This window comes from Colletotrichum scovillei (assembly GCF_011075155.1).
Source record: "Colletotrichum scovillei strain TJNH1 chromosome Unknown Contig00006, whole genome shotgun sequence".
In the NCBI taxonomy this organism is placed as follows: domain Eukaryota; kingdom Fungi; phylum Ascomycota; class Sordariomycetes; order Glomerellales; family Glomerellaceae; genus Colletotrichum; species Colletotrichum scovillei.
In genome coordinates, this window is record NW_023336264.1 from 4,986,783 (window position 1) to 5,003,658 (window position 16,876).

The window sequence follows — 16,876 nt, forward strand, 5'->3', positions numbered from 1 at the left end:
CAATCAACTTCTCGTCTCGTCCGCGATGCCCGGCTCAACAAAATCGCGAAGAGGCCCTGCCCCGACAGCCCCAGCGCCAGAAGCAAGGTCGACAACGAAGTTTCAATCATCGTCGAAGGCATAGGCGTTCTTGTTGAATTCTGGAAGAGGAGAAGAAACAGATGGGTGCCGGCAAAGATGAGATAGCGAAGTGATGGCACCGCGAGGCTGTGCCAGGATCTTCTCTTGTCATTGTGTAACCGTCAGGCTCTGAGGCCTCCGCTCGTGGCGCTCAAACTGCAAAAAGGAGACAGCGCCACGCAACCATCTCAACAGTTGTCGTATCCAATGGGACGAGGAACTGAAGATGACGTCGAATCACTCCTGGCTCTCTCTGGGGCGGTGCAGTACTTTCTTCATGTTGTCTACACACTTTCCTCGCGCCACCGGCTCCGCCAAGAAACAACTGCTCGCCCGTCAACAGCGGTGAAAGTCATTTTCGATTGAAACGCCCATCCGCCAAGTACTTTATCGGTAGGTTTCTTGTGTGCAAGGAGGCCTGTCTGACGTGGACAACTAACTTATGGTGTCTTAGAGCTTTTCATGTAGACATTGGGAATTCCACAGGACGACAGCAAAGTCGCAGCACTCAGTGGCTACCACCTACCGACGACAACCCGAGCAGGATCTCTATACCAAGTCCGCCTTGCATCTGTCACAGTCGCCCTTCCTCCTCCTCTCTCGACATTTGTCACTTTCACACACTCTCTCCTTCCCCCTCATCATCCCCTTTCACTATCTCTCCCTCTCCCTCTCCATCTCTCAGCCTCGCTTCCCCTTTCTGTGGCTCTAACTCAATCTCTTTCTTCCCTCCTCTTGTCCTATCAATCTATCTATCATTGATCTCTCCCCCGACAAGATCATCGCGCCGTAAATCCATCACGCCCAACCCCTGGTCGATACTCAGACTATTCCGCGAGCGATTCGAGCGCAGACCGGAGCGGCAGCCTCTTACCATGTCCCCTCTGGAGGGCACTTTCGGCCGTACGCCGAAAGTCGACCTCCCAGACAAGGTCGAGGGCTTCATTCGTACCCAAAGTTACGAACCAGGCAATTCCGAAAGCAATAGATCTGGGCGCATCGTTGACGGACGCAATGCCTCTTCTGCCGACTGTAAGAGTATCATCGGACATAACGATGAAGACCCCTCCAAGCGGCCGATACTCCATGACGTGGAACAGTCTCCAGCCTCTACCATGACCATGGACCCATTTCCCCTCGTCACCGGTGTCTGGCCGGTGCCCATCAGCTTGTCGATATCACAGTGTGAGAAAGACTTTCAACACATTACCGCATCGCCAGGCCAGCTCAATCAGATGTACAACCCAAAGAACCTCATGGCCTTTTATTACCGCGGCGGGATCCAACGCATTGCCAACGGCCTAAAGACTGACCTACGCTTTGGTCTGAGCGACGGATGTGTCAATATCCAGAGCCCCGTTAGCTCACATGAAGCCGTTGGGAAGGTCAAAAGGAGTCTGGGGCAAGGCAACATCGACCTTGACGACTTTGAATGTCGCAAGAGAGTGTTGGGGGGGAACCGACTGTCGCCGCCGAAAGAGACACCACTGCTGAAGCTTATGCGGATGGCGTCGAGCGATAAGGTGCTGATACCTGTCACAGTCCTCGTGACGGCCGTCGGCGAACATTCAAACATTGGACGGACCCTGATGTCTATGAGGGACGATGAAAGTCCCGGCATGGGCGCCTTGGCCTGGTTCATGTTCATGGCTAGCCAGCTGGGTAACTTCCTTTGCGTCACCCTCAGCCTCGGTACCAACCTTCTGCCTGAGATCTCGACAAGGATGAACTGCTGCAATTTCGGCTTGCTCTCCGTCCCGGTCCTCAATCTCGTCCGTTTCTGCACCAATATGTTTCAATCCGAGGCTGTCTTGAACACGGATGCTGTCAAACCATCATTCTTCCGCCTACACACCAAAATCGACCATTATACGAGCTTCAGGTTGGACCAGTCTCTCGCCACAACATTCCAGGAGGGGGCGATCACTGAGCCTCATAGATTGTCGACACTCGCCGACTCCTTGCGGTTCGGCTCCGCTTCCACGGCTACAGAATGGACTGGTATTATCTCACAACCAATAGGTTCGAGTACGGCCAGGCGTCATCGAAGGCTTTTTGTCAACAATCCAAGGCTCGCTGGGGGAATATGCCTCGCAGGTTATGTTATACCGTTAGCTGCTGCCGCTTTCAGAGTTGCTCGGGGCCTGCGTATCGCCTCAGGGCTCACATCCACCGTTTCAGGGGTCACCGTAATACCTCTTCGCACCGCGGAGGGCTTTCCCGTCTGGTCATGGATACTGTGAGCCTCCATGCCCACCTTTCATGCTCACCTTCTGAACAAAGGTTACTGATAAGTTTTCATAGGACGTATGGTGTTTGGGCCACCGCTTTCTCGGTATACCTCTGGCAGCAAACTCGGCGCATCCCGCGCAACGCCAACCACCGGAGGCAACTGTAGGTTTTGACGCCTGATTTGAGAACATGCGACAGAAATTAACTCGATTCTAGCTACTTGTTCTGCGTCATTATGGCGGCCGGGCACTTCACTACGGCCATGTCTCAGGCTTCGGGAGCGCCCCCCTTGCCGGACATCTTTACCTTGTACGGCCCAATCATCCTGACGTTCTGTGCCTACTCCTTTTTCCTGGTTTACGAAGCCGTCCTCCATGAAGTCCCAAAGGGTGGCGAACCTCTTGATCGAGAGGCTTCTCCAACTCCTGACGGCGACAGCGCAGCCACCGTTCCCTTCGGCGCACAGCCCGACCAGACGGCCCTCGGTATCGGCGTCGCCGCTATGGCTGGGGTTCCTTCGGAGGTAGCACTATCCTGATACCAGCAGGTCGCCCAATTCTAGCACTACGACTATGTGTTTGACATTCCATTGTCTGACGCTAATCTGGTGTATAATTCACTGACTCTTGAAGGATGCTATTGTTGTTTTATATCTACGTACTGTTGGTGCTTTTCTTTTTCTTCATCTTATTAGCTATTTGAGAATTGGGGATGGATTGATTGCAGGTACGCGGGTGACAAGATACATGGCCCGTCGCCATGCTGCCCTCACATCAACACGCCCCGGAAGCCCCGTATCAGAGTCTCAAAAGTAAGAAAAACCTACGGAGACTATGAGGGAGAGTTATATGGTTATTATTTTGACCTAGTTTGAGGCGAAACAGTGCTAGGTAGCTGATGTCGAGGAGGTAGTTCTGTGGGTGCCGAATACCGCAAAGAAGCATTCGTATTTTGTCACCCACGTGTGGCAGGCTACCGCCATCGCAGTCATGCAGCCGAGCGCACTTAGCCGAAGAAAACCTTGGCTACCTACCTTAAGCGACATAGAATAGGGGCACTGAGGATAGAGGTGCCCATTCTCATGAGGGAATCGAAAGATTCTATCAGATCGATGACGAGGAGAAATACTTTGACGGCCTCTGGGGCCTAGGTAAGGTACCTAACGGTAGCTGAGTGGCGTGTCGAGGTTGAACACGCCATAGGTAGGAAGCTGTCTCACGACAAACGTTGTTGGTTTTCTTGTACTAAACATGGTCTTGCATTTGGCCTGAGGGCTTGCCCAAGGGCTGTGCAAGTAACCCAATGCCAAATAAACACTTGATACTTTACTCAGAAGTCAGTAACTTGTTCTCTGTCCTTGACGGGGAATAAAACTGGGACCCTTGATGATAAACTGCTTCTGTGAAATACAGATGTGTTCCGCTGGAGAACTTCCTAATCGCAAGCTTTTGAGCATACCAGAGCTATATGTGGCGGAGCCCCGCTTGCACTGCGGCTAGGCGGCAAGTTGACTAACCCCGACAACTCATCCACTGCGGGTGGCGTGACCAATAAACTCTCGCCTCACGCTTGAAATCGTCGTCTCACAGTCAACCACACTGCTCCATTCACATCGCTTCATCAAGTAGAAGTGAACCCACCGCAATCATCAAGTAATTCACCATACTTCCTATAATTGAACTTCGATGATGATGAAATCCCAAGGCAACGAATCCCAGGGCCTTCAGAGCTTCTTGCCTCTGATCAACAAAGTCGACAAGTTGAGTGCCCCAATTACCAAAACCCCCCTCTTGAATCGGGTTTCTAACTGCCTTCCAGTGTCCCTCTGGGTTTTGACTTCAACACCCTCTACAAGCTCTTTCTACCCAACGACTCTAGGCCCCATGGCTTCATGGTCCAAAGCACCGTAGAGCGTCTTCCGTGGACCCCGGACTTCCACATCGACCACAATAAGCGCACAGTGCAGCTGCTCAACTCCACGATCAAAGATGATGAGGACCCCGGCAAGGCATGCACAGCTGCCTTTCAACGCGTCGTCGATGCCGCCATTGCCTCTGACTCTTTCCCCTCGCTGAACAAGCTCCATAGCGAGAATTTTAGAATCATCGGCGCGAACCACTTTGTCTCGATTGAGCGATTTCCAGCGCCTCTGTTCGGCATCTCGTCGCGCGGGGCACACATGACCGCCTATGTCAAAACAAGCGAAGGGATGAAGATCTGGGTACCGAGACGGAGCGCGCATCTCTTCACTTTCCCGAACCTACTTGATACCACTGTCGCGGGCGGCGTCAAGGCCGAGGACTCGCCCTTCGACTGCATCATCGCCGAGGCGACGGAGGAGGCGTCGCTGCCTGCTGACTTTGTCAAGGAGAATGCTCGAGCTGTCGGAGCTGTGACGTACTGTAGCTTGAACAAGCAGAGGGGGACATTCTTCCCGACTGTTCTCTACGTCTACGATCTTGAGCTACCTGAGTCGATCGAGCCTCAGCCGGGCGATGATGAGGTTTCCGGTTTTGAACTGATGTCGATTGACCAGGTCAAGGATGCCATGCTGGGTGAGCAGTTCAAGCCCAACTGCGTTCTGGTCATGCTCGACTTCTTCATCCGCCACAACATCATCACCTCTGAAAACAATGATGAGTATCTGGAGATTGTCACTAGGATGCGGCGGCATCTTCCGGTACCAACCAGTCCGGAACGAAGGTGATAGATCGTGAGTTGGCCAAACCTTGGTTGGGTATGCCCGGGGAAAACATCTGGTTCACATGGATGCCAGAATAGATTCACTGTAGACGAGCCGTCAGAATAGAGACGAAGACTCTGCCACCCTGGTATACTTATGATGCTGATAGCCTGGAAAATGGCAACACTTGATACCTTGGATTCATTCATTGCGGACGAGCATCATTTGAGCCTTCCTTTATCGTATCTGGTTCTTGGTGTTATGGCTCGACTGGACACAAGTGTTTGTGACTTAGGCGAAGAAGCGGGATGATTGCCTGCCTGCTATAGAAATCTCTCGGAGGGGATTACCAAACTCACTGAGGCGTACGCTGTTGTTCCCGGTGCGGCGTCTTACTTGTCATCGCCTAGAACGTAACTATGTCGACACTTACTGTCTAATTACTGAAATCAGTCTGTTTATCTCCTCTACAATGACTGCTTTCGTGCTTAAGCATTATCGATACACGTGTGTCAAGGTTCAACCAATTAAAAAGGTACCAAATACTATAAGTGAGCTCGTTGAACAGCGCCAAAGAATCTCACATCGTGTCAGGTTGTCTTTGGTATACGTTTGATACAGTAACCTGAGATTTTGCTGACGGCAGAAACCCATATCCTAGTTCCACTTCGTTGTCATTTGCTCAGATAATGAAACAGTTCATATATGATGGTTCGTATATGTTGTGCCTTAGGGGAGACTAGAGGTAGGAACCAAATCCCACAATTGTTCTATTCTACAGCTTCTTGCAAAGTCTCGTGTTGTACTCGATCTCTTCCCAGTCTTCTGTACCAGGAGTCGCAACGGCGTAAAAGATGCCGTTGGGGTCCCACTTCTTACGCAACTCAAGCAGCGTAGGGTAGACCGGGCCCCAGAAAGCGTCTTGCCAATTAGGTTGGAAGGGATCAGCCTGATAACATGGTCAGTCAATCTTCCTCCTACTATGACAAAATTCAGCAGAACTCACCTCGTTGACGTAGGTACATCCATCAGGACCAGCCTGTCTCAAGGCCTCATCCTGAATGTTGGTCAAGACGTTTTGCAGATCAGCCTTCTGTTCAAGACTGGCGCCAATAGGTACCGGTATGACACTGATGATGAAGTTGGTCGCGTTTCTGAAGGCGGGATGTGTTGCACTGTTTGCCACTGGCCATGCATGCCCAGCATTCCAACTGCCTAATGTCAGACTTACTCCAGGGGTGAAGGTCAATATACTCACAAATGTCCCACCATGAAACCCGACAGGCCTTCTCGGGGGGTGGCAACAGTCTTGAAGGCATCAACGATTTGGTCGTTCCGCTTCTCAACGTCAGTGTGGCTGAACATCCACCCGCCAGTCAAGGCGTTAGTGCCGGCTTGCTCGTCAAGGAAAAGGTCTGTGTAAAGAGCGAAGAATGACCCGAAGCCTTTGGTGGAAGACTCAAAAGGGACGTTGCTGGCCTTGAGCTCATCAAGCATGGGCTTGATAATCGCGTCGAGTCCCCCCTGCGTCTTCCCAAACGCCACAAACGGTTGCACATTGAGCATCATCGAACCAAGCTCCCAGTAAACGTACAGCCCACTATCGACGAAATGGTTGGACCACTTGTGGAACACGCGAACTCCCTCCCAGAAAGTCGTCTCGTTGACTCCGCTGGTTCCATTGATATACAGAACGCCGCCGGCTGCCTTTTCCTCGGGGTACGTCCGGAACGTCACTGAAGTCACAACAGCATACGAAGATGGCCCACCGCCTTTGAGGCCGAAGAAGAGATCCGAGTTCTCATCCGCATTGGCAGTAACGTACTCGCCTTCGGCAGTGATAGCCTCAAACTCGAGCGCGTTGTCGGCAGTCATACCGTGAAGCGTCGTCAGAGGGCCGTGGCCGCCACCAGCAACTAGACCTCCGGCGACGCCTACGGTGGGACATTCACCAGTGACAACGACAACGGGAGGATCTTGGGCGTTTGCCGCCCTCAGTAGGGCGCGGCCTTGGATTCCAGCGCCGAGCGTGACAGCGCTGCCGGAGTAGTCACCAGGACCGGTCCATTGCTCGGTAAAAGCGATGTCCTGGAAACTATGAGTGTTGATGATGAGAGCGCCCCAGCCGGTACTACGTCCGATGAAGTCGTGGCCTGTGTTGCGGATGATAAGGCGGAGGTTATTGTCCTCGCAAAGTCGATACCGGCTTTGATGTGTTCCTTCTTGGTCGCCCCAATGACATAGACACCGTAGTTACCTAGCGTGCAAGGTTCTTCGGGATTTTCAGTAGGCTGGCATGTCGCGTTGGTGAAATATTTCCATAGGTTAAGACCCAGTTGATCAGTTCTTTGACGGGAATCAGTCTTTTAGCTCTGCTTTCTATGTGACAGAAAATACGATGAGAAGAGTTGACCTACGTCCATTGCTCATCTGTGTAGATAGCGGTAACCTCAGCACACTTTGCCGCATCGTATGTTTGAACTGTACCGAGAGTGCCGTCGAAAGTGTTGTGACAGACAGCTTCCGGGGGAATGTGAGCATGCAGGTTTCCTTCGACCGTCGTGTTCAACTGATTCCAGTCATTGGGCTTGGGCCAGCATGCATCGCCAGCGTAGCATTTGCAGCCATACTGCTTCCCTTGCCACGTACGGGGCACCAGGCTGGCGGCGAAGACGCCTTGCGTGACTGCCGCTAGGCTGAGCAAGACTGTTGAAAAGTGAACCATGGCGACAACTGCCTGAAGAGTCCGAATGGCCTTGAATAACGACTCATTTGACCGGAGAGCCAAAGATTGGAAGAGCTCATATATAAATCTTCAGAATTGACCGAGGATCTGACTTCCTACTACAGCGACAGGTCTCGGAGCCCCGCTTTCCCCCTCCTCCTGATGCCCATCTTCGGGCTTCATCTCTTGCCCAGCCTTCGGTCCTGGCCCAACTTCTAGTTTTGCCAAGGTGCAGGTTACCTTGCAGGATACGACTCAATCTATCAACCTACCTTAGGTTGCACTCCTCAGTTCGCCCCCGCTAGGGACCGAATAAGACTTACACCGCGTGGACTATACCCTCCTGCCAAAGTCTCCCCCGGTTCGTCTGATATTAAAGAGTGATGTGCATACACGTCGGGCGAAGGTTTAAGATACATCAGTTCAAGTAGACTCGCATGCATCAACTACCTTACCTTAGCCATACTAGGTAACAATTCCATGTGTTATTCTACGCACATGACAGAGGTAGTCCTGCCGGAAACACCACCTGGGCGCTTCCGGATGGAATGGCATGGTTGGTTACTTGCCAAGGAAGCAGACCAAGCATCCTATGTTTCTTGAGAAATATGTTCCACATTATCACTATACACTAGACAACGAGCGCTCGTCGGAATCGGATGGTGGGAAAGGCAAAGAAGGTTATCTTCACCCACCCAGCCCACAGCGGGTAAGGAGCGGTTCCCGAGGCCGGCGTCGGACAGCCCTGGGACCTGACAGGTTCACCTAAGATGTGGCCCTCAATTTGACGAATAACAAAGAGAATCTATATTAGCGCTGACAGCTAAACTTGCATAACAAGGCGGGGGATTTTACCGGCAGATGTAACCGAGTGGGATCTCCGAACAATAGTGGAGCTATCCCCGAAGGGACTCCAGGCCCGATGCAGCAAGGCAGTCTAGAATCCCAGGGTCTGCTCTGATTTTGAATGAGCTTTTATGCGGACATAAGGAATTGAGTTGGAACTTGAGTAGACATAGTTTGATTCGAGGCTTATATCGTGAATTCTCCCTCCGGCTTGGTCTGTGGACTGAGGTTGTATTAAAGCTGAGGAAGAGTTCTGTCAGCAATCTCTGGTCTGCAGGCTTAGCTATGAGACCTTTTCGGATCAAGCTGTTGAGGTCGCATTGACGCGTCGTAACCTTGAAAGCCAAGACCTTGGTAACAGGGTGTCGGAGCCGACAACGATCTTTTACCGAGAAGGAGGATTCTCGCGAGATTCTCGTGACCCACGCAAAGCTGTGATAAGCAAAGGCACTGTGCCGACTTGGCACAACGTGCCACTCCCGCAACTCGCAGGTGGGCACACGGGCAGCAAAGGCCTTTCGCTTGTAGCTTTGGAATGAATGAAAGGCCAATGTTTTGATGAAAGACGCGTCATCATATCTCTCTGCCATCAGTCGTTGATGTGTAAAGAAAAATATGCGTGTCCGCGAGCAGCAATACACAGCTCAAGAGTCAGCGTTGCCGAACGAGTTGATCTCTCGCTCACATACAACATGGAATGATGATGGCCACTTGTGTTTGGCAACTTGCGCTTGTCAATCAAATCTTTTCACCTTTGAAATTAAGATGCAGTCTGATTCGCTGTTGGTCCAAAACGGGACGATATCCCGCCTGTTCAGCACAGCTATCTGAACAGAGACATCGCTGCCGAGCGTCAGCACTAGCGATGTCTCTTCCCGAAATGGAAATTCCCATGGCATGTCTCTGCCACCAAAGCTTATTCTCACGTCTTGCACACTATAATGTACCAATACAGGGCAATTGGTTGTTCCTTGATATGGTTGTGAGTATTGCATAGGTGCTAACTGGGCCCTCGCCTCAGCACAGAAAATGACACGCTCATGGAAGTATGAATACGCTCGAATCGTCCACCGAGTCTCTCAATACATGATTACAGACAGGGCCAAGATCTCGTTACCTTCTAATGATCTTGACTGGCATTCCTTCCTTGGGATGAGCAGTGATCTGTGTTCCCGTCATCCACTGAAAACCCTTCTCCCCGAAAACCTCTGGCGCGTGCTCGGCAAATTGCGGCACAACTTCAAGCTCCCTCACAGTCAATGCCAAGATAAGTCGCATTTCAACGAAAGCTAGCTCCTGGCCAATACAATTTCTGGGACCTAGTTCAAACGGTCGGAATGCACTCTTCACTGGGTGAAGAGGGTCACCCTCTTTGACCAGCCACCTCTCAGGAATGACTTTGTCGGGTTCTGGCCAAAGCGCGTCCCATCTGTGCATCGCCTGCGATGCGACGAACATCATGAACCCGTCGGTCGGGAATCGCTCGCCTGTTTCTGGTTCGGTGATGAACACATCGGGAGCTCCCTGTCGTACCGTCCCGACTGGTGGGTAGAGGCGGAGCGTTTCTTTCAGTACAGCGTTGGTGTAGGGAAGATGGTTCAGCAACGCGGGGTTCTCGACAATCCGAGATGCTGTGGCGCTTGCATCGGTCCCAAAAACCTCGTCATGCTCGGATCGAACTTTCTCGAGGATAGCGGGATACTTGCTCATGAGATACCAGGCGAAGCATAAAGCGCTCGCCGTGGTATCATGACCCGCAAGCAGAAAGATCTTGAGCTGAGAAACGGCAACGTCAATGAATTGAGAGTCGAGCTTCGCTTCGGCTTTGGAGCCAGCCGCAGACATCTCTTTGATGTAGGAACTTATTGCCAGACTATTGACGGTCTTGGGGCCGTTGCTGTTGCTTCTTTCTGATATGTTCTCTTTGAGCTGACGCTCGATGTGGGGCACGATCTCGCGCTTCATGACATAGTTGTAGTAAAGCATCTGAAGCGGCCTCAAGGGATTGATAGACTTGAGAAGATTGGGCGGACCATTGTCTGGGATCAGCAAGCCAATCTGCTTCTGCAGAGCTGTGAAAACGGGCGAGTCTGTTGTTTGTGCGTTTAGGCGAGTCCCCCTAAGTCAGACACAGTCAGCTGAAGCAATTGAGAAAAATCTCGGATCGAAACCCTCCTGGGAGCAAGTGGAAGGACTTACAGAACCGCTCTACCGATGACGTCTACTGTGGCCTTCATAACACCGTCTTCCAGAGCAACAGTGGCTCCCGAGTCAGCGAGAGTCTCGAAAGACTTCTTGAGAACTAATGCTTCTTCAACCATTGCAGGGACTAATGAGAGGATGTTCCGAGCTGAGAACCCTGGGTTGAATACGGCTCGCCACGTCTTCCATGTCTGGCCTTCCATATTGACGAGATCATCGCATCCCGTCAGTGGATGGAACTCCTCTTTCATCATGGCGTGCTTCGGTAGCGAGCGGTCCTGCGTGAATTGATCTGCAATCTTTGGGTGAAAGACGGCAATCATGGGCGGGCTGATGGGCCATGTATCTACATAAACTAGCCCTTTTTTGCAAAGGTTCGGGTACTTTCTCAGTAGTAGTAGCGGGAGCACTTGGCCATTGAGTCCTGGAGGTTGTTTTGCCATCAGTTTGCCAACTAGCAAAAGATGGCCGAAGATGAACGAGTGAGGAAGGACTTCCTGTAGCGCATCATCAATCAGCTCATCTGATCAAGACAAATACTCGGAGCGCATGAGCTTTCCAGATTGACTACATACCACTCCATGGTCTTTTGAGACAGCCCGCACTCTCGACCTGACTTGAACCAGTCGGACAACAAACTTGGCGACGTAGAACGCTGCAAGCGCGCCTAGTGCCTGGGCCAGCAACACCACGTTCAACCCCATCCTCGATGATGCAAGCTTTCGCTGAGGCAGTGATCGTGAAGAAGGACAGCACCTGGGGCCCAAAGTTGGCAAACGGACAATTTACGCAGGAGGAGCGAAGCCGATCGCTAATGACGGGGTTCCTACTCGTGGACGCGGGGTTGTTTGTTGAACGGATTGGACGGATGACATAATGAAGGGGTCACAAAGAATAAGGAGGAACGACTCTCATGGCCCAACCCATTTTGAGGTTAACTCGAATTTGTGGAGATTAGTTGCTACGGCGGCGGCGGGGAGAGACTTCGGCTCGAGTCAGGCATCATACCAACTCAATTCTGCTTAGGTAGGGCAGGCCGGGTAACAAGAAGAAAGATGATAACATTGCATTACTAAGGTATACGTGGCCATTGAGATGATAGATGCCATGTCATCAGTCTCACCTTGTCTAAGTAGGTATTCGAACGGACATGGAGATGAATTGGGCGTCGGCTTCGACTGCCGCTATTAAGTTTCCAGGGGTTCAGAATACGAATACGACTGAGGGATCCCGCATCGTCCAGCTTTACTATCACCAAGAACCATCCAGTTCATCCCAAACAACGAAAGGCAGTCCACAGTACGCATTTCCTTGTACCAACTTCTCGGTGCAACCCGCAACCTCAGTTCCAAGAGAAGGGTTGACCTCCAAGAAAAGAGTAATCGTCGTGCCACTGCTGAAGGCTATGGTGCTACAGGTATCATTGACGGCTGCGACATGCCACGACCCACAATACACAGTCGTACCATCCGCGACTGTTGCTCCCGCAGGCGGATCGATGATCTCTTCACTGTAACCCGGCGCATTGGTAGGCGTGGTAGTGTCTCCATTGACGGTGTCATTGCCAGCGTAGGCTCCGTCTGGAGGGGACATGCAAAGAACGTGGCCAAAGGTGGCGGCGCTGGCAATGTGTAGGTTTTCGCAGTTCTTGTCCACCCACCGATTGTACTTCTGGGTGTTGCCGAGTACCGGCGTGACGGCTGTCATGGTCAGGTTGTACTCGATTGAGGCGCAGGTATCGTCGGGCTGGATGACCCATGTGAGAGCGCAGGACGGCGGGATGCACAGCTTGGAGCCGGCCTCGATATTGAAACAATCGAAGATCGTGTCTGGGTTCTCGAAGTAAAGTGTTGCTGAAGAAACGCTGTTCGACTGGGCTATTGTGTCGCATGTGTCCCCTTCAGCCGTAGTGTACCATTTGTCAGTCTGACAGTAAGTTGCCGGGTCTTCGATGATGAGTGGTGTCTCGGGTATAGTCGTGTTGACACCGGCTGTACCGCACTCGGTAACCGTGTACTCATATTGAGACTGGATAAAGGAGTCGTACTTGGAGTACCGTGAACGTTGAGGGATGGCATAGTGCTCCACCCAGCAGAATGAGCAAAGCTCGTTCTTGGGCATCTCTTCGATGGTAGAGACCGTGGTGAAGCCGTCTGTAATCTCACCGCAATACTTGCCACTGTCGGTATCCTTTAAACAAGTCTGGTTCCACCCATCCCAAATGCGGCCTCCGAGAAGAGTTGGGAGCGCATCATTGACTTCGTATCCCGCGCAGGCGATGGAAACACTGTCAAACCAAGTCTTCAGGCTCTTTCCGCAAGACTCAGCGCACACGCTGTCGGTATCGTTGACATTCCCGAGCCAGCTGCGAATACCAGGCCCTTGATAATCTTCAGTGCGGTTATCACATGCAATGATCTCGGTCAAAGCACTGCTGCAGGTCTCTGGCAAGACGAGGCCGTAGAGCTGTTCCAGCATTCCGTTCGTCCATACACGATAACCTTCAAACTCGCGCTCGCCTGCTACGTCAGTGGAACCCTGAAGCCATGCTAAGACGGAGGCCAGGAATCCATTCACGTTGTCTTTGGCATATGTTGGAACACTACCCAAAGGCGACACCATCTCAACTATAGCTTTGGTGCAGAGGTTGTAGATCCAGATGTCCTTGCTTTGCTGCACTTCCATAGCGCGCTCCTGACAGTTCTCTGTGTCTAAACAGTCCTGACTGTAATCGATGAACCAGCTGTAGAGTCCGGCACCGAGCATGTAGATGGAAGAAGAGTCGATGATTCGGACTGCCCAAGAGACGGCACATGTTGCGGAGGAGGAAGCCACACAGCCACTGAATGTCGGGTCGTTGGGAAACATGCCAGTCGTGAATGGTGTTGGTGCTTTAGGGACGGGTTGAAAGTAAGGGGACTCCGTCTGGATCATTCCCATGACCACGTTCTTCGCGTTGGAGAACTGATACTGGTACAAGACATTATGCTCTACTGAGGTTCCCCAGAGCCAAGCCTTTTCGCTTTCGACGAGGAGACCACGGCCGGCATAAATGTCGATTTGATCGAGAGTGATCTTGTCAAGGTCATGATCTGCAGTCCAGAGCCAGACGTTCTCGAGATATGCCGTTGATTTGGGCTTCAAGTGCATCAGAAGAGAAGCAGCCTTGCACCTTGAGTTGACGATTCCAGAGTCTTTGGGGCAATTTGCGGTGGATAGATCACTCCCCGCTGCACCGCCAATACGAACGTGTGTATCTGTCAAGAAATGCTGTTAGACGCCTGCCAAGAATGATTCTGAACTGGACAGGACTTCTCACCCCACATGCCAGCAGATCCGGTGCTCGATTCAGCAACGTTCCATTCGATGGTAACGGCACCTGCAGTGGGCCCCTTGACGGTAACCATCATACTTGTGATTTCTACAATGCCAACATCTCCAGCTTTACCAACCTCAACCACGGCTCTTGGCTGGGTCTCGTCGGAGAACTGTGTGTGAATAGAATGAATTAGCTTATCAGTACTTGGTGGATACACCAATTTTAGACGGTCTTTTACCAACCTTGTCTCCTGTGCCCATGATCTGTGGCCAGACCTGGCCGATGATACGGGAGCCGACGGGTACGCGAAGAGTGTCCGTCACAAGGTAGACACCGTAGGGGAAGAATACAACGGAAGAGGTATTCGCGGCACCCTGAAGGATGGAATTCAGCACGCTCGTGTCGTCGGTCTTGCCATCGCCCTTGGCACCAAGTGTCTTGACGTTCATGACCTTGCTAGAAAGAACATCTTGGTACTTTGGTCGTCTTCTCGTGAAAAGATTCGGTTTCAGGTTGTCATAGGCGTCACCCAACAAGCCCTCGTTCCGCTCCATGACAGCGATGTGCTCGCCATTGACAAAGGATGTTTGCCCAGCACCCGTGGTAGCGTTTGTAATACGACCGAAACCCCAGCTATCGACAACGACAGAATTGCCGCCGTTCAGGAGGATGTTGCCAGTCTCGTTGTCAGTAATTGCCGTGATTGTGTTGAAGAATCCGACATTCTGCAGCAGGAATGAGGTCGAATTCTCGGCATAGAGCGTTGTGACGATGCCCTTGGGGGTGTTTGCGATGATGGAGTCCACCAATATGAGTGATCCCACGCCTTGTCCAGTCGACTTTGGACCTCCAGCCTAGGTTTTTTTCTGTCAGATTCCTTTCCAAACTCAAGTAGAAGTTAGTGGCTGGCTTACACCGCCGACGACGAGAAGCGCGGTCCCGCAGCTTTCAAAGATGAAGTCCTGCATAGTCCAGGCCCAGTCCCAGTGGACCTGGACACCAACAACAGAATTGACGAACACGAGGTGAGAAGTCGTGAACTGCTGGTTTCCGAAGTATGCTCTATCAAATGGTCAGTCTCTGCAGAGAATTCTTCCCAAAATGGCGGGAAGCATACCCAAAGGCACCTCCAACAAAGGTGAGATCAGCTAGGAAGCCACCCGATCCATTCTCCATGTAAACGCCCTATTGGTCTGTGTGAGATACGTATATTTAAACATAAGGGTGCTTGCAACCGTGAGATCAACTAACCTGTTGGTTGTTGCCGGGAACATCCGACTCAAATTGCATGTAGAACTCGATGTTCTCCAGAGATGTTGCTTGTGCGACTTGCCAGTGGATTCCACACATGTAAGTCCATGAAGATGCGGGTCTGATGTCGATCTTGAAGTTCTTGATACTTCGGAGAAAGTTGGCAGTGTTCAGGTACCTGAGGTAGAAAAGGTCAACAACAGACAAGACCAGCGGCATGATAACGCTGCATATGCCATATCACCGACATAGCATCCAGAGAGATTTCCACATACCACTCCTCGTCATCACTGATATAGACATCACTCTTGATGACACCTTGGCCCACGAAGCTTGACGCAGCCAACAGAGTTGGTACATCGAGAGGCTAAGCATTGATGTCAGTAACTCACAAGTGTTGATTGTGGTAGGCTTCAATTTCCAAAATTAACTCACATTGCCGAGGAACTCTGTGTTGAAGTATTGAACGATCGGACTGCTGACCAGATACGTTCCTGGGGGGAAGTAAACGACAGCAGGATAGATCGTGCTCGAGCCACAGTCAGGACCGCATCTGACGCCGTCGCTCACGGCTTTGTTGATAGCATCTGTATCATCTGTCACACCATCGCCTTTTGCGCCATAATCTTTCACGTTTCTCCAAACCTACGTAGATTCAATCTTGTCAGTCGCTCTAATGATGATTCGGTTCAAGAACCACACTCACTTTGTAACCGCTAGGAGCGAAGGGACTGGCTCCGGATGAGCCCATGCTGACCATCCACCACTCCTCGGCACGCTTATTCAGTTTGTCATCTCCGTACACAGAAAGCCGCCCCTCGGGAGTTTTGAGCGACTCTGGAGTATTGGTGTCATTTGTCTTGTGTGCATACTTCTCTCTTATGACTTTAGCCACCTCGCTGTGGTTTCCCTTGGGAACCTGAGGCGTAGACTCTGCCAGAACTTTCGCGGCCTCAGCTAGCTCAGAGGAGATAGAGAAATTTGGAGCGAAGATCTCGGCACTGCTGTTGTTCTGGCTTTGACGCCTTCTCAACGTAGTATCATTGCTGATCACGGCAGGCGCATCCAAGGCCGGGGCAAGACTCGGTGTCTTGGAGCCAGAATGAAACTCATACTTGTTGAAGTGTGGATTCTCGACTCTAGCTTTGTTGAGAAGCTTCAGAGCAGCGAGTGCTTCCTCTACAATGTTCGCGGCACTGGAGTTCTTGTTGTCGGCGCGAGCATGCAGGTGAGCGTGGTTGTGGTGCGAGTGCTGATGACCCGAGACAGTTGTTGCAAGGCATGCGAAAAGAGTGACTAAGAAGAGTAGGCTTCTCATCAGGACGTTGAGACGACCCATCGTGCTTGACTTTGCAGGTTTCGCCAAACCTGGTGAATTTCAACAAGGCATGCGTGCGAGAAAGATAGAATGTCACAAACTCAAGGTGATTCCAGTCATCATCTATACCAAGCGCTGTTCAGCAAGACTCCATCATGTCATGAGACCGATAATTGAATG

The 16,876-nt window shown here is 51.5% G+C and overlaps 4 protein-coding genes across 4 annotated transcripts; 2 read left to right on the plus strand and 2 right to left on the minus strand.

The window, feature by feature from the left end:
• Positions 1-995: 995 nt before the first annotated feature.
• HER10_EVM0001630 (calcium-translocating P-type ATPase) lies at positions 996-2,890 on the plus strand (the record flags this gene model as incomplete). Its single annotated transcript, XM_035471373.1, has 3 exons — positions 996-2,359; positions 2,425-2,514; positions 2,569-2,890. The coding sequence occupies 3 exons, from the start codon at positions 996-998 to the stop codon at positions 2,888-2,890; spliced, it is 1,776 nt and encodes a 591-aa protein (XP_035332186.1).
• A 1,072-nt stretch (positions 2,891-3,962) lies between these two features.
• On the plus strand, positions 3,963-5,251 carry HER10_EVM0012080 (NUDIX domain-containing protein). The gene is made up of 2 exons (XM_035481483.1): positions 3,963-4,111; positions 4,171-5,251. The coding sequence occupies exons 1-2, from the start codon at positions 4,038-4,040 to the stop codon at positions 5,057-5,059; spliced, it is 963 nt and encodes a 320-aa protein (XP_035333461.1). The 5' UTR covers positions 3,963-4,037; the 3' UTR covers positions 5,060-5,251.
• A 559-nt stretch (positions 5,252-5,810) lies between these two features.
• HER10_EVM0000978 (isoamyl alcohol oxidase) lies at positions 5,811-8,224 on the minus strand (the record flags this gene model as incomplete). Its single annotated transcript, XM_035470742.1, has 3 exons — positions 5,811-5,984; positions 6,042-6,288; positions 8,211-8,224. The coding sequence occupies 3 exons, from the start codon at positions 8,222-8,224 to the stop codon at positions 5,811-5,813; spliced, it is 435 nt and encodes a 144-aa protein (XP_035332106.1).
• A 1,495-nt stretch (positions 8,225-9,719) lies between these two features.
• HER10_EVM0007578 (uncharacterized protein) lies at positions 9,720-16,717 on the minus strand (the record flags this gene model as incomplete). Its single annotated transcript, XM_035477131.1, is given in 13 exon segments — positions 9,720-10,725; positions 10,806-11,305; positions 11,384-11,533; positions 11,932-12,056; positions 12,071-14,002; positions 14,128-14,296; positions 14,370-14,981; positions 15,042-15,189; positions 15,245-15,312; positions 15,379-15,556; positions 15,654-15,745; positions 15,814-16,023; positions 16,085-16,717. The coding sequence occupies 13 exon segments, from the start codon at positions 16,715-16,717 to the stop codon at positions 9,720-9,722; spliced, it is 5,823 nt and encodes a 1,940-aa protein (XP_035332893.1).
• Between the last annotated feature and the right edge of the window lie 159 nt (positions 16,718-16,876).